The following is a 16,972-nucleotide window of genomic DNA, read 5'->3' on the forward strand; positions in this document are numbered from 1 at the left end:
GAGTTCTGTGGAAGGTGAAAACTTGCACACTCATGCGCTGGTCTGTTAATCCTATAAACCAGGGGTGGGGAATGCCTTTACATCTGGCTTCCATGGGCCAGACGACGTAAGTGGGCATCAGCCATGTTGTCTGATTTCAATCCCCACCCCGACCCCTGGCCCCTTGTCCATTTTGCTGCCATTCGTTCTGAGAGGGCTCCCTATGGGGACAGTGCACCTAATGATGCTACAGACGACGGTTTACTGCCATGATCTTTCTCAGGCTTTAAGGAAGGGCAGACAACCTGGTGCCCTCCAGATGTTGTGGACTATAACTTCCATAAGCCCCAGCCAGCAAGGACAATAGTTGGGGATTATGGGAGTTGTAGTCCAAAACAGATGGGGGTCGCCAGGTAGTCTGCCCCTGCTCCTAAGAGCCCCTGTTTGCCCGAGACCTACCTCAAAGCCACCAATGATGATGAGTCCATGAATGTTAAAACTGGCGATGGTGTTGCTGATATCCTCAAAGTATTTCTTGGGCAGAGTCCTGAGAATAAAGAAGAAGAATCCGAAGAAAAGCACCCAGCTGGCACTCCCTTCTTGGGATGGTACCTCTGAGTTCCAATGAAGAAAGCACCAGCACCCTTATTATCCCAGTAATTCCCAGTTTTAAATCAATCTCTGCAAAGGCCTGAGCCGTTCTGATATGCCTCCGCGTTGGATATGATTTGGACTATTTGGTCACTCTTGAAACAGAGACCCAAAAGCATTCCCTGCCCTCAGAGGCGGCTGCTTGGTGCATCTGTTCATGAGTCATCGCTCTCAGCTTGCCTCCTTCCAATCAGCCTCCAATAGGGAAAGATAATTCTGCTGCACCTTAGCAGAGGATATAATTGGAGCACTCAGTCACTCCCAAATGCAGGGACACAGAAAAATGACCCACCCTTGCCTGATGCACCTCTGCATGAGCCACTGCTCATTCTATCAGGAGGCATGCCCAGCACAGTGACTCTTGCAGAAAAATAGGGGGTTACATCATCATCATCATCATACTGCCCCAGAGCCAAAGCTCTCTAAGCGGCTTACACAGATTAAAAACATTGAACATTTAAAATTTTTGTACTTTTCTGTTGAGAGACTTCCTTTCATGGAGTTTCTCCCCCCACCCACCCCAAATCTCCCCATTGGTTGAGAGTGCCCACTTTTTTAAGGTGAAAAAATGGGGGACCGTCCTAAATAAATCCATGAATGGAAGAACAACATCTCAAGATGCTGGAACAACGACGGCACCTGTTAAAAACTTTCACCTCAAGGCCTTCCTCAGGGGTTACAAAAATGCCTGCAGAGACACCTGCAACAATGTCTCCTACCAAATTCGCCAGTGAATTTTAGTAGGAGACACCACAGCAAATATCCTCACAGGTACTTCACAACCCCCAGGGACTGTGACTGTGAGAATTCTTACTCTTCCATACTCTAAAAGTCAACATTTTTAGGTGTAAGAGTGACGCGTGTGTCTTCAATTCTAGATCAGGGAGCAGGGAGGAGAAAGAGACTGGGTTCGGATGAAACGATAACCAACGGTGGGTTAAATAGTCAACGGTGCATTATTATTTGTGAACCGCCCAGAGAGCTCCGGCTATTGGGCGGTATAGAAATGTAATAAATAAATAAATAAATAAATAAATTGTGTCGTCTGTCGGGACTTCTTCACACCACGATTGGTTATACGACTGAAATAATCAATGCAAATAACCAAATGCTGTGCAGACATGATTATTTAAACAACTGTTGGTTATCGTGTCGTGTGTCAGACACTGTTGACTATTTCATTGCACACAATTGGGTTTTTGGGGGGGCACCAAAGAGTCCCCTGTCAAGAGTGGCCAAAGCAGAGTGTACCGCTCTAGTCCAGCCGGTAGAACTCACAATGGCTGATGGGATACCAGCGGGAGGTCTGGGGTGGGGATAGAGGGCAGGGGATGTGTCAATCAAACATACCGTTGACTAATAGTCAACTCGACGCTGGCCTTAATCCACACCACGATTGATTATAATCATGCCATGTGGGGAGCTGCCCCTCGATAACCAACCATGGAGTTGACTATTAACCCACCACTGATTGTTGTGTTGTCTGAACGCAGTCAGAGCACACTTCGGCTGCTTCAGAATTTCAATATGTTTGTTTATTTTTAATCACAAAGTACAAACAGCCCTGGCGCAGTACCTTTTGGTTCCAAGGCTCGATCCACCTTTCCCAGTCCAGCCGCCAACTCCTCCCCAACCGATTTCTTCAATCTGTCCAGAGAGAGGGTGAGAACACCGTTTCTTAGAGGTTAAGCAGAACTTTCCCAACGGCAGTGCAATTAACTAAGCCCTCCCAAACGGCAGCGCCGCAATTGTGGAAGGAAGGCAGAACGTTCTTAGTAAGACAAATGAATGAAATGATTTACCTTCCCTTCAGCCAGGCCTTCAAACCCATCATGCACGGCCAGCATCTTATGGCCGTGGATCAACCCAATTCTGACGGCCGACCTCACGGCTGCGTTCATGCCGGCTGCTGGCGCGCCCACATTCATCACCGCCAGAGTGTAGCCGCTCTGCAGGAGAGAAAGGGATCGGGATGAAGCCAGGAATGGTTTCAAGTGTACCCACCTCCCTCCAAGGTACCCCTTGGTTGGGAATCCTGGATCCCACTGGGAGAGCCAATCACAGGGACACCATTGCGTGTGTAAAGCAGACTTCCCCCACTGCCGACAAGGTCCATCTTAGGAGATGCAGACTTCTTGCCTACAGAAGAACACAGGAAACCGCCTTACCGCTCAGCTCTTTGTCCGGGTAGCCCAGTATTATCTACCCTGACTATCAGCAGCTCTTAGGGGTCCCGGGCAAAGAAGGGCCTTTCCCATCATTTGCTACCTGTGGGGATACCAAGGTCTGACTCTGGGACCCTCTGCGTACAAAGCAAGGGCGAGTTGGGCAGCCCTAGCGTTAGGCAATGTGGAGCAGTCGCCCATGGAGGAGAAGGCTATCAATGGCTACCAGTCCTGATGGCAATATGCTATCTCCAGTACCAGAGGCAGTGTGCCTATGTACACCAGTTCCTGGGGAACAGTAGGAGGAAGGTGCTATTCTGCTCACATCCTGCTTGTGGGCTTCCCATTGGGGCAGCTGGTTGGCCACTGTGCAACCCTGGTCTGATCCAGCAGGCCTCTTCTTACGTTCTTATGCTGCGGGGGGGTGGGAGGTGGGTGTAGGAGGAGTGGGAGCAGCCCCCTCCATCCGTTCCTTCTGAGCTCTCTGTTGGAGGGCCCTGCTGTGTGTGCCAAACAGTCTGCCCTCAGGTGTGGTGGAGATGTTCTCCCATAGCACGTTAAGATTCAACCGCCAGCCTGGGCAGCTTCTCTATGGGCTTTTCTGTGCAAGGCTGTTAATCTGCTATTTGATTTCACTTTCACTGCAGAATTGAAATCCGAGCACTACACTGCATTTCCGCTACTTAACCTCCAGGTGGCACTGTGGTACGGTGGAATAGCGCAAATACACAAGATGAAATCACACTTTCTTTCGCCATTAGAAATAATACCCCATTTTCACTGCTCTGAAAAATAAGTCGCGGAAAGTGAGTCACAACATCGTCTAAAGAACTGTGAGTAGGAAATGATGAGCGCATAACAAATGCCTTGTGTAGAAAAGCTCTTTGTGGAGGTCCCCATTTGGCTGGAGATGCCAGGGACTGAACCTTGCTGGGACCGTCTGCATTCAAAGTACAACCTCTACCATTGAGGTACAGTCCTTCTCCTCTGTACGTTCCCCCCACCTCTTACCTTTGCAGAGGGGGGGCGGATGTGGGCCAAAATCTTGTAAACATTCCAGTTGTTCTGAAAACTCCTGCAAGAAAAACAAAGGCATGGTTTAGCATCCCTTCAACTCACAGAATCCCACAAGGGCACCAGGAGAGGTGTTGTCATGTAGCAACTAGGAGACTGAGCTATGAATCACGAAGCACCTGGTTTGAGTTGCACTCTTGCTTTGAACTGCCTAGGCAGCCTCAGGCATGCCACTGCCTCTCAACCTCAGCCCCCATGTGCAATGTGGGGAAAAGATGGACCTCTCTTGCAGGGATTCAGTAACATCATGCCTATCTTCTGAGTCAACAGACCTGCTCTGCACTTGAAAGAAGAACTTCAAAGTGCTACTGAAAGGTTCATTTTGTTATTCACATGATATTTTATTTACTTTTCAGGCACCTTTATCCTTGTGTCCTTTCCCCAACATCTAAACCAGTTTCTGAAATTTATGGGACCTTCTGGACTAGAGCAACACCTGGCACCGAACAAGGAACTGTACCTGGATGGAAAAGTGGAGATAATCCCTGTGCGCGCAAGGAAGCACTTGAGGAGTGTGGGCATGGGGCCCTTTGGATCAAGGGGTGGGGGACCTTGCCAGTGCTGAGGGCTGCATTCCCTCAGGGATAATCTTCTGAGGGCTGCATGCCAGCAGTGGGTGAAGCCGATATCAAAAGTGGGTGGGATCATCCCTTTCCCCCCCCCCCCTCTGCTCCTCTCCCCATCCTCCCTACCCAATAGGATACAGCAGAAGGAAAGATTGCTTTTGTCACATGTCTGAACTGATTGCTTGCAGAGGGGTTTTAAAATTAGGCCGAGGGCTGCCAGCTGCCTACCTCTGCTTTGGATGCTGGACAATAAGTGTTGTGGCAGCTTAGACCAAACCCAAAAGTGTCACCTGTGTTTCCTTTGCCTTACTCTTGGCTCTGGTTAAAGAGGTTTTGGAAGTTTTGGAAACAATGCAAAACTAGGATGAGTGTGGCTCACTAGGAGCTGTGAAATCTCTTCCAAAGCTAGTCTTCGACTCTGGCCTTAGGTAAACCTAAGGTTTATCCCAGGATAGTCCCGGGGTCATCCCTGTTCATGTAAATGACACACAGGATATCCTGGGAACAGGCAGGGACGACCCCAGGATGATCCCGGGATAAACCTTAGGTCTAGCTAAGGCCTCTCTTCCCCACCTTTTAAAAATTGCTGAGCCCCTGTATGTTTTTTCCTTGTTTTAGCTTACTTACTGTATGAATAGGCCACCCTATAACTACATTCTCAGGGTGACTCGCAAGAAGAAATGAAACCCGAATACTTCTTGTTAGAAGGAAATACGAACTATTAATATTCTCTTTCGTTTTGTTACAAATGCACAAGACAACGGGCTGCATCCCACGTACCCGTTTTCCTCGAATTATCCCCATAGCAAAAAGCTGTTGTTGTTGTTGTTGTTAGCTAAATCACACCCTGGGCAGCAGCGCTCCTAAGATCCTTTGCATACCAGGAAAGGGTTTAAGGGGGAGAAATGTAAAAAATCATTAAAAAATCAACGGACGACCCAATCCAATTCAAATTTGGTATGCTTAACGCCCTCCTTAATATCTATTACTGTGCCAATTTTAATGTCTTTATCTTTAAAACTTACGCAGATGTAAGCATTTTTTAATTTGGACTTTAAACATATCAAACCATCCTCTTGCGCCCCCAGTGGCCGCTCAGAAAACAACAAATGATTCGCTCCTAAAGAGATATTAAAATAGGTCAACTCTTTTGGCTTTATAGCACAATTAAAGTAGGATGCATGGGAGTACTTCACAGCCAAAGCAGATTATAAGCTGGAAAATTTAGCAGTCTTTTGCACCCAATTCACAGTGATTGCACAGTATAACGCTGGTGTGATGAAGCTAAACCTCAAAAAATGTACAAATATGTCCTTCATGCTGAGCCATATCAATTAACATTGGGCACTACTGATTAATCAGCTGATTAATGAAATTATTAAAACTTGCAGCCTGACTAAGGAAGGGCGGGGTGGGGGAAGCACAGCAACAACAACTCCGGAAGTTGTATTCACATTGTAGCGCTCTCTCACCTTCCTCTAAGTTTAAGAGCTTCATCGAACCGGCGCTCATTCATCGCTGTTGTAACGTCTTTTGTCTGTTGAAATATGTAGAAATGGTTACAATTTCTTGCCAGTGGTGCAAGCTAGGTATTTTTTAGACCCTGGACTTAAAGGCCTTACATGAGGTTGTGGGGGTGGGGTGGGGGAGCCTTTAGATGTCCGTTTATAACTTCAGTTGTGACACACAACTATCTTTTCTGTTCCCCCTCCAACGGCCATTCCCTGTTTCGAAACTGATTTTACATTCGTGATATATTAGGGCAAACAAAACAAAAACCTGCTTGCCAATCCTGGTGTGTGTGTGTGTGTGTGAGAGAGAGAGAGAGAGAGAGAGAGAGAGAGAGAGGCAGAGAGAGAGGCCTTAGCTAGACCTAAGGTTTATCCCGGGATTGTCCCGGGGTCATCCCTGTTCATGTAAATGACACACAGGATATCCCGGGAGCAGGCAGGGACAATCCCGGGATAAACCTTAGGTCTAGCTAAGGCCAGAGAGAGAGAGAGAGAGAGAGAGAGAGAGAGAGAGAGTTTAAAAAAACAAATACTCAGAGTATGTGTAGTTTCACATTTTAAACTCACAAATCAAAGTACCATCTTGACTACGGGCATAGTTTACGTCTGCTGCCCTGAAGGTAAACTCATTTACTTTGGAATTCGCTCCTTTTTGTTGCAGAAAAGGATAATATATTAGCTGGCTCGAGTGGACGAGGTGCAAATAGGCTGCATGTACCAACATGTAATTCATACACATCATGGTTTATTAAGCCTGGATTCCTGGCTTGTTGTTGTATACGAACACTCCTACTGCGGCCTAGCCATTCTCCACTCTATTCTGCAATCTTCACTGAACTGCTTCTCCACTCTAACTCTTCTCCCTCACTTGGCCTTTGCTGGAACCTCCTTCCTGCTTTTGCTGCCTTGACTTCTATCAAAGGAGAGCCCATTTCTTGCACAAATTTACAGGCCTGACAAGCAGCCAATTAACATCAGGCCTTCACTACTTTGTAGTCTATGGCACACCCTGCCTATGTCATCCACCCTGCTAAAAGGCTATGGGAGTGGATGCCAGCACATTTAGAAATGGCACCAACACAGGCTGTCACAATTGTTTGTGCTCCCACTCTTCCCACTTTTATGCAAATAGGAGTGCTACCAGTCCGTGTAGCAAATAACACACATTCATGTGCTAACTGTTCTTGGGTGCTCCTTATTTCAAATGAACGGCTTGCACATTTAAGCCACAAAGTCAATGTTAGAAAGTTAGGTGCACATGTTTAAATGTCATTAAAAAAAAAAAAGAAAGAAGGCAGAAAGTTTAGTTTTGGAAAAATGATCTCCTAATGGAAGGGCGGGCGACAAGTTTTGTTCCAAGGATCGAGCTGGCAGGCTGGATGATGTCAAGGAGGTGGGGGCCTGCTCCAAAGCCACACCCCTCCGGTGACATCATCTGGCCTCACTCTGCCCAATTCCCCCCCTCCCTGCTTCTAGGAATTGCAGACTTTTGAAAGCCCCCGGTGAGTCCCTCCCAACACCGCTCACGTCCAAATTGGGAGGGCGAGTGGCATCCCTTTGTTATCTCCACCCTGTGAGAGGCGGCTTCCCTCTCTTGTCCTAACAATTCCCCTAAGGCAAGAAGGGCATCATGTGACCTTCCAGAAGTTGTTGAAATGCAACTCCCATCATCCTTCACTACTGGCCATGCTGGTTTGGGTTGATGGGAGCTGAAGTCCAAAAGCATCTGGAGGGCCACACACATTCCCCCTCCTTTTGAGGGATTCAGATGTTTGGCATTTAGTTAGCTCCTGAGCCAAGACACCACATCCCAAAGTGATATGTTTCCATTGCCAGAGAAAAGCCTTGCGAGTTTGACTTCATGTCTGCCTGCAAGCAAGCTTCCCTTGAGAATATTTGAAAGAAGGAGACGGCTAGGCTACACATTTATTCATGTCTTAACTGCCATGAACTCCCCCAAAGAATCCTGGGAGTTTTAATTTTGGAGAACTACAACTCCTAGGATTGCCCAGGAAGAGGAAGAGACTGCTAAAAGGTAAACCCTTGTATATGTCTGTAATGTAGATAAATGGTCTAAGGAGGCCGGGCTGCTCCCCCCAGGTCAGCACCCACAGGGGAGAGAGGTAGGAGAAGAACTTACCACTTGGACACACTCCATGAGAGGAAGACGGATGGCTTGGTTGCCGGACAGACTGACCACGCATGCTGGAGTATCTGGAGTTCCCTCTAATAAGGCCATGACTGCTTCTACTCCCATCCTGCTCCCCTGTGAGATGAACAGCAGAAAAGAGGGTGATTTCTTTGTTTTAATCTTGGGGAGTTGGGGGAACTCCCCCCCAGGATTTCATTGCAGGTGATCCCACAATCCTCTGTGGCCCACTTTGGACCTTCCTGCCTCAGGACATCAGTATGTCCCTTCCCCACCCTCTTTTTCGGCTTTCCACTGCCTAGCCAGCTCAGCAGACAACTGACCTATCACACTGAGGGGAGTTTTTAAGGGACCAATTCCATGTTCTTGAGGGTCCAACCTACGCTAGTTTCTGAGGCCACTGCTGTGCTGGCATTCCTTCAAAATGCAACTGCTGCTCTGGAGGCACACGCGAATGAATACAGCGCCAGCATTTTTTTTATAACACCAAGGTGTGCCGCACACAAATGCTCACAATTGTGGGAGGAGTAGGAGCTTGAAAGGTCCTGCATGTTTTAATATTTTTGTTCGGAGCCGGAGCACAGGCTACAAGCCTCAGTATAGTGTTGCAACTGTGGGAGAAATGGAAGGTCCTGCTGCCCTTTCAATTTGCTTTCCTTTTTCTTTTTCTGAGTCCGCCAACTGCATGCGCAGCTTCAGTACTGCACAGGACTGAAGATTTAAAAATAAACTGTGTGCTTAACCACAGCTGTACGTAGCTGGGTGGGTGGGAGAAGACAGGGCTGTTTTGGGGTGTTTTTTTTTTAAAAAAAAGTCCTATAGGTGCATGCACACCTTTGCAGCTGTGCAGAATGTTTTTAAATTAAAACCAACACAGCTATAAGCATATTGTCTATAAAAAAGCAGCTGGAACAGTACAATATTGCATTTTACCAGGATACGATCAAAGGCAGAGGGGGTCCCACCACGCTGCACATGCCCGAGGATGGTAACTCTCGTGTCGTAGCCCAGACGTTTCACAACCAGCTGCAGAAGGAAGAGAAATACAAAAATGACATTATTCCTTTAAAGCTGAGGCAGGAGAGCTAGAACCAGGGCAGTGTGTGTCCCACAATTCCACAGCTGGAATTCAGCATCCTGTGAATCTCAACTTTCTCTTTTTAAAAAAGCATGTTTCTAGCCCTTAAGAATAACAGGTGACAGTATGCAAGTAATGAAGTCTCAAAAGCCAGACACAATTTTCAGTAGGCATCAAGAGTGTGTTTCAGTGTTCAGCAGGAGTTGTTGCCTTTCTCCTTGAGTAGCAGAGGCAGAACATTTTTATCAATTATTTTAAAGCAATGCTAGTTCCTAATCTAGGGAGACCATATGAAAAGGAAGGTTCTTGTATCCTTTACCAGTCGTATTGAAAAGGGAATTTCAGCAGGTGTCATTGTTATGCATACAGCACCTGGTGAAATTCCCTCTTCAACACAACTGTTAAAAGCTGCAGGAGCTCTGCCCTCTTGACCAGGCACAAAAGAGGGCAGGGCTCCTGCAGTTAACTGTTGTGATGAAGAGGGAATTTCAGCAGGTGCTGCATGCACACAAATGACACCTGATGAAATTTCCTCTTCTATACCACTGTTTAAGATACAGGCATCCTGTCCAACTTTTCATATGGTCTCCCTAGATTAATAGCTCTAGAAAACTCAAAAGTTTGATCCCTCTTTTTTGACATTTTGATTGGTCCTTAAAAAAATAATGTCCTTCTGTAGATTTCGGATTTTCTTTTCCTTAAGGCCCAACACGTCTCTCCCTTTGCTTTTGATTTACTACTGAATTTCTTTGCTGTCTGTAGACTACCCTATTGGCCAAAGGCAGTGCTGGAACATTTGCCCAGCCAACATTTATAAAAGAGGAGCAAACCACAGTTACCCTTCTCCCACCCCTTCCCAACCCCCATCTATTGCACAGGGTCAGAACAGTGGTGATGAATGGCAGCGCATGCATACAGAGTACAGAGCTCGGAATTAAATTCAGGCTGTCTTGGGTTTTGTCCATAATGATCTGGAAAGGACCTTAGCAATGACTTATGTCTTCTGAATGGCTTTTAGAAGGCACACCTGGAAGGCAAGGGAGCAGAAGCCTGTGTATTACAGTCCTTAATCCAAGTGGTCCCTTGTGATTGCAAGTCAACGTCATTACCTTGTATAGTCTAGTCCAGCCTTTCCCAACCTAGTGCTCTCCAGATGTGTTGGACTGCAACTCCTATAATTCCAGGTATGAGGGTTACAGTCCAATACATCTGGAAGACATCAAGTTAAGGAAGACTGGTCTAGTCAATGGATGTTTGGTTTGCTGACATTTTCCACCTTTGACACTGGCGTTTTCCTTAACTGGGAAACCGTTGGGTGGGTGGGTGGGTGGGGAAACACAACCCAACATCAAAATTTGTAGGGGGTTACATGTTTTAATATTCATATATGAATATTCCCTGCTGGCACATAAAAATAGCATGCTACAGAGACAGTTAGGGCATGAAGGATCCAAGCCCAAGCAGGAGTGTTGTCACCTACATTTTTAATATCTTCTGAGGTGATGGGCTTGCCGTGTTTGTCGATGGCTCCTTCAGCCACAATGATGATGTTCAGCCTTGAGCCACGGGTTCTTGTCTGCAGAGAACAGAAGGAAAGAAGATCCATTTCATATATTTTTTTAATAATATTTTTTTTATTTTTAAAACATCCAAACAATACAACAAAACAATATAAAACAATGCCCCATAATACACAATAATATAAAGTAAACAATTTAATAAACATATGTTCTAGCTAAATTCCATTTAACATAACATAATTAATATAAATGTGCTCCCTCCAACCCCGGGATCTTATTCATATTTCCAAAATCTCATTACTTCCTCTGGAGGTGTTTTCCCTCTCCCTTTTAGTAATACAAATTCTAAAAACTGTTTCCCTATTCCTTCAAAATCATTCGTTTTTATCATTCCTCTTCTAACTTTCATGTTACATGTTAGTTTATCATTAATAGCAATATCCCATATTTCTTTATACCGATCTTCTATATGATAATCCCTTTGAACCTTCCAGTTCCTAGATATCATTAGTCTTGCAGCTGTTAACAAATTCGTTATCAATTCTTTTGTCTCTTGATTACAATTCAGTTCTCCATAAACTGATAATAATGCCACAGTAGGTGTCTCTTCACTCTCCATTCCTAAAACTTCTTTTATCTCTTTACACACCATTTCCCATAATTTGGAACAGAAGGAAAGAAGATCCATTTCAAATCAGGCTCCAGGCCTGGTTTTAGAACGGAACCTGCCTTGGCTGCATCCCCCCTAAAGCTGAGGTGAGGAACCTGAGGCCCACCAGATCTTGCAGGACTACAATTCCAATCATCCCTAACAGTTGACTGTGCTGGCTGGGGCTGATGAGATCCTATTGGCTGGAAGCAGAAGAATCACTTCTGGGCATCTGCAGTGGTGGCAACACAGGGCAGCTGAGATCAGCTCACCAGGACCAACCTTGAGGTGACTTGGAAAAAATATGTGAGTGCGTCCAATCCTGTTGTTTTGCGACAGACTTCTATTGGTGCAAAGCTCTTTCAACAAGTCCTGATGTTTCATTTGATTTACTTCCCACCCCCCAAACAATCTACTGCCAGTATCAGTGCAAGTTAACGCAGCACCAGCACATTGTAGCCCTATAGCTACTCCTTCCATAACTTCGAGGCTCGACTTCTGCAATGCGCTCTACATAGGGCTACCTTTGTGCCTGGTTCGGAAATTTTGGTTACCTCAGTTAACCTCCTGCACAAGTGATCCTCCCAGTCGTCTTCCGGTGGTGATTCCGGAATGAAAACCCAGTCAGCACCACTTGCCAAGGCTGTTACAAGGGCTAGATAACTAAAAGGAGAGATAAGAGGAAAGTTTACTACTTATTGATCCAATACAAGACTTAAACCTTGCAGAGTGTTTGAAAACTCCAAGTTGGGAAAGTGCTGTATCTAAAGATGTGTAGGGTTAAATTTGACTAGACACTAATGAATTTGACTTGGCAGCTTCCAAAATTAAAATATTCCATTTCATCCTCGTTTGGGAAAACTGATAGTAGTCTGCATTCAGACACGGTTGTCAACAGAGATGGGAGGGGGAACCATTTCTTTGTTCCAACAGACAAATTAATTGGAAGAAGTGCACACAAAGCATGTTAGATTCACAGCAGTGCAGATTGTATGTCCTGAGAGGAATAGATGTACCAAGCCAAATAGCAAGATGGGAAAGAAAGAAGAGGAAAAAACCACTTAGGGTGCTGGTGAAACGTTTTCTAGTTTTTAAGGCAGAAAAAGGTTTCCTAACATCCAGTCATGGTTCCGAGTTTTTAAGCCGGTTTCCTATCATCCGAGAACAGGCTGTTCTGCTAGACTCTCCCACCCCCACCCCCAGCCCTGCCTTTAAAAAACGAACAAATAATAAATTACAATTAAAAATAATCTATCCATGCTACAATTCCAGTCAAACTATAACAATATAAAATATACAGTACTGTGAAAATATACTGATAATAGTAATATTATACAAATAAATCAAATATAAACTTTATAAATATATTATTTAAACAATATTAAATCATACCCAGCAATAGATATGGATTAATATTATCCTGGACATAGTTATTCCAAATGGGGGAAAAAACAGGATCTATTTTTCTATAAACTTATTTTCCTGTTCCCTCCCTTCTCTAACTCTATGTTACTTCATTTGATCTTCTATATCATGCCCCATAACTTGTTAATTTACTCATCAAGCGATGGAGGGCAAGTTTTCTTCTAATTATAAGCAATGGTCATGTGAGCAGCTGTTCACATACATACAACCATTTCAATTTCCCTCTCCAGTACTAAGACCTTAAGATGCCAGAATAAAACTACCAATTGGTAGCTTCTTTCAGGATTATTATCTGGCAGCTGCAAATTTTTAGGCATGATCAAAAGATATGAATTATATCAACAGGCTGTAGTTCTTTGAATGCTAAATCAGAAATTATGGAAATCAAAGGTATGTGATGGGAGATGATTATCTATATATATACACATACAAGCAGGGATTGATATAATTTGTCCATGGATGTTTCATTGGTTTGCAGAAATCTATTTATTTATTTATTTATTTATTTATTACATTTATATACCGCCCCACAGCCGAAGCTCTCTGGGCGGTTCACAAAAGTTAAAACAGTAAACATTAAAAAGTATACAAAATTTAAAAAAACAACAGTATAAAAACAACAGTATCCATTTAAAAAACAAGAGTTCTGGGGTACGTTAAAAAACAAACTTAGCGTTGTTAAATGGTGTTAAATGCCTGGGAGAAGAGAAAAGTCTGGACCTGGCACCTGAAAGATAATAGTGTTGGTGCCAGGCGAGCCTCATCAGGGAGATCATTCCACAGTCAGGGGGCCACCACCGAGAAGGCCCTCTCCCTTGTTGCCATCCTCCGAGCTTCCCTTGGAGTAGGCACTCGGAGGAGGACCTTAGATGTTGAGCGTAGTGTACGGGTAGGTTCATGTCGGGAGAGGCGTTCCATCAGGTGTTGCGGTCCCAAGCCATGTAGGGCTTTATAGGTTAAAACCAGCACCTTGAATTGGGCTTGGAAACGTATAGGCAGCCAATGCAAGCAGTGTTATATGCTCAAACCTCCCTGTTCCAGCTATCAATCTGGCCACTGCATTCTGCACAAGCTGCAGCTTTTCCACTAAGAAATCAATGAAGTAGTGTCAAGCTTAGATACTGGGCTAGTTCAGATACAATTATGTGGACAAACCACAGCAAGCTTTGGGCTTACACACCCCTTCCCTCTGCACTCTTCTCCTCTGGCATGGGCTATAAGGAGTTTGGACAGTTTGGGTTCATTTTTGATTAACCACAACGTCCCATATTGTCCAAACTCAGACAAACCAGGTTTAATGTTAACTATGGTAAGTGGGGGAAAGTCAACTTCAAAGCACATTTGATGAAGCTGGCTTGTTTCCACTAATCATAGTTAAAACTAACCCCATTGGGGGTTTGTACAACACACTAAACTGTGGGGCCTTCCTAGACGAGGCCTTAGCGCGCATTCTGTCCCGGCTTCCCTGCTGTGCGTCCAGATGACGCACAGGGGAATCCGCAGACAGGCCGCGCTGAAGCCTCGTCTTACCCGCCATAAGCGAAGTCGCTTATGGTGCGCCTTTTCCCCAGCTCCGGCCTCAGGCCGGAGCTGGGGAAAGTGTGGAGAGTTCCGCGGCTTTTCGCGGCTCCTCGCTTACTCGCGAGGAGCCGCGAAAAGCCACGGACCTGGCACGATGCGCTGTGCCCATCGTGCCAGGAGGTGGGTGATCCGGGGGGGGGGAGATGGCAGAGGGCGACGAAGGAGATGGTGGGGGGGCCGGAGGGCGACGAAGGAGATGGTGGGGGGGGCGGAGGGCGACGAAGGAGATGGTGGGGGGGGCGGAGGGCGACGAAGGAGATGGTGGGGGGGGGCGGAGGGCGACGAAGGAGATGGTGGGGGGGCGGAGGGCGACGAAGGAGATGGTGGGGGGGGCGGAGGGCGACGAAGGAGATGGTGGGGGGGCGGAGGGCGACGAAGGAGATGGTGGGGGGGCGGATGGGGGGGGATTAAATTAAAAAAAACTCATGGACGGGCGGCACGGGCATCGGGGACAGGGAAGACGAGCGGGGAAAGAGTGGGCAGGGAGGCATTGGGGATGGCAGGGGGGATCAGGAGCGGGGGGGGGTTATTTTTTTTTAAAAAAAGGCACTTACCTTGTCCGGCGGCTTCGGGCCCACATGGCCCCTTTAAAAAAAAAAAAACATGGCCGACGCTGCAGGGCTTCCGTCGTCCCTGCGGGTCGGCCGTCTAGGAGGCTGGGCGGCGCGCGTTAAACTTAGCACGCCGTCGCCCCGCCTCCCTGCCGGCTTATCCCGGCAGGTCTAGCAAGGCCCCCAGTTAATCTATAACAGAAGTGGAAGGTTCCAATATCCTCTACGCAGCCATACTGAAGGAGGGAGTGCTTAAGCCTGGGAGGAGATGAGGCTCATTCTCATACAGCACCATGTACATTGATGGTGCTATATAAATAAATAATAATAATAATAATAATTCTCGTAACAACCAACTTTGGTTTAGTGTTATGTCCAAATGCAGACAATATCTATTTAACAATTTACAATTATTTCCTACCCGCAATGACGACCCATGACCTCCAGTACAAATGTCCTCTGGTGGCTGTAAGACAAAATCAAAGTGAAAAATGGTTTCAACAGCAAAAGTGTAAACAGCTGAAGTTATTTATTTCCAGCATTTCAATACAATCCTCCAAGCAAAATAATGAAACATCACCGAGGCAATCAGAAAATGGTACGAAGCATAAGACGTAGGAGTTAATTCTCAGGCAGGCGGCTATATAGGCATCTCTGACAAACTGTTCCTAAAACTGGTATTACCTTTATCACAGGCATAAGGTTGCATCTAACGTTAGTCTTAACTTAAGTCAGTGAGAGCCAGTGTGAGGTAGTGGCTAAAGTGTTGGACTGGGAGTCAGGAGATCCGGGTTCTAGTCCCCACTTGGCCATGGAACCCACTGGGTGACTTTGGGCCAGTTACAGACTCTCAGCCCAACCTCCCTCACAGGGTTGTTGTTGTGAGGATAAAATGGAGAGGAGGATTATTATGTACACTGCCTTGGGTTCCTTGGAGGAAAAAGGCAGGATATAATTGCAATAAATAAATAAATAATAAAATCCCATTCATTTCAATGGGTCTAATCTAAGTAAGATTAACATTGAAAATAACACCAAAACCCCAGAGTCCTTTAGACTTTGTTGTTCCTTTTCTCTCGCTCTCTTTCCTTTTTCTTCTTCATTTCTTTTGTTGGAGACAAGTCAGTGGAGGCTGGTGCTCCGATGTCAGTGGGGCTGTGTATCCACTCTGGGAATGTAGTGGAATGCAGTGATCATGGCAAAAAGCCACTGATAGACTTAAGTGAAAGCTCTACGTTCAGAAGCAAAATACCTCTCAATTCCAGATGCTGGGGAAAAAACAGCAGGGATGCTGAATTCTTGACCCAAACACCAATTTTCCACAATGCTGGAGTGCTACCAAGGACTTACAGAAAACAAACAGGCCTGCATAATGCTCACAAGCCTTACCTTTGGGCTGTGGTGGCAATAGCGTCGACAATCTCCATTATCCTGTGAAGAGCAGAGTCTGTGCCAATGGTCATGTCGGTACCACAAAAGTCATTATCAATTGAACCAACCATGCCAACAATGTTCAGGTAATTCGACTTCTTTGCTTCTTCTGCTGTGATGCCACCTGAATGGGTATGGTACAAAGAATCAATGGAATACTAGCAGACATAACTAGATTACCATTGCAGGTTCACTCTTAGCCTGAACTGGACAAAAAGAAAAGAAAACCTCAATATTTACACTTTATTCTGCAGGTCAGAACTGAGAGCAACTTACCCCAATCTGATGTCCTCCAGATGTTATTTAAGCCACAGAAGCTTATTTTATTATTATTATTTATTTATATAGCACCATCAATGTACATGGTGCTGTACAGAGTAAAACAGTAAATAGCAAGACTCTGCCGCATAGGCTTACAATCTAATAATCTATTTAAATCAGTAGAGCTTAATTACCCACCCAGGAGTGGTTTGTCTTGTTGTCTGAACCCAGATGGCATGGCTTGTTTGAGAGGGAAACAAACCTCAAATAACCCATGGCTATTGTTGGGTTATTTGAGGGTTGTTTTCCTCTCAACCAAGCCATGCTACTGGGGTTGAGAAAACACATCAAACTGTGCCCGGGCAGGTAATTAGGCTAATG

At 45.6% G+C, this 16,972-nt stretch overlaps 1 protein-coding gene across 1 annotated transcript in view; it reads right to left on the minus strand.

Moving 5' to 3' along the window:
- The window catches only part of PFKM (phosphofructokinase, muscle), a 54,769-nt gene that overhangs the window by 13,147 nt on the left and 24,650 nt on the right, over positions 1-16,972 (minus strand). The window contains exons 6-16 of the mRNA XM_063119184.1: positions 16,289-16,454; positions 15,321-15,365; positions 11,897-12,005; positions 10,654-10,749; positions 9,029-9,121; positions 8,087-8,212; positions 5,908-5,972; positions 3,807-3,870; positions 2,433-2,579; positions 2,207-2,277; positions 439-526 (exon numbers count right to left, since the gene is read on the minus strand). Coding sequence (XP_062975254.1) covers positions 439-526; positions 2,207-2,277; positions 2,433-2,579; positions 3,807-3,870; positions 5,908-5,972; positions 8,087-8,212; positions 9,029-9,121; positions 10,654-10,749; positions 11,897-12,005; positions 15,321-15,365; positions 16,289-16,454 — 1,070 coding nt within the window. The remainder of the gene's footprint in view (positions 1-438; positions 527-2,206; positions 2,278-2,432; positions 2,580-3,806; positions 3,871-5,907; positions 5,973-8,086; positions 8,213-9,028; positions 9,122-10,653; positions 10,750-11,896; positions 12,006-15,320; positions 15,366-16,288; positions 16,455-16,972) is intronic.

This window comes from Elgaria multicarinata, chromosome 3 (genome assembly GCF_023053635.1).
Source record: "Elgaria multicarinata webbii isolate HBS135686 ecotype San Diego chromosome 3, rElgMul1.1.pri, whole genome shotgun sequence".
NCBI classification, from domain to species: Eukaryota; Metazoa; Chordata; class Lepidosauria; order Squamata; family Anguidae; genus Elgaria; species Elgaria multicarinata.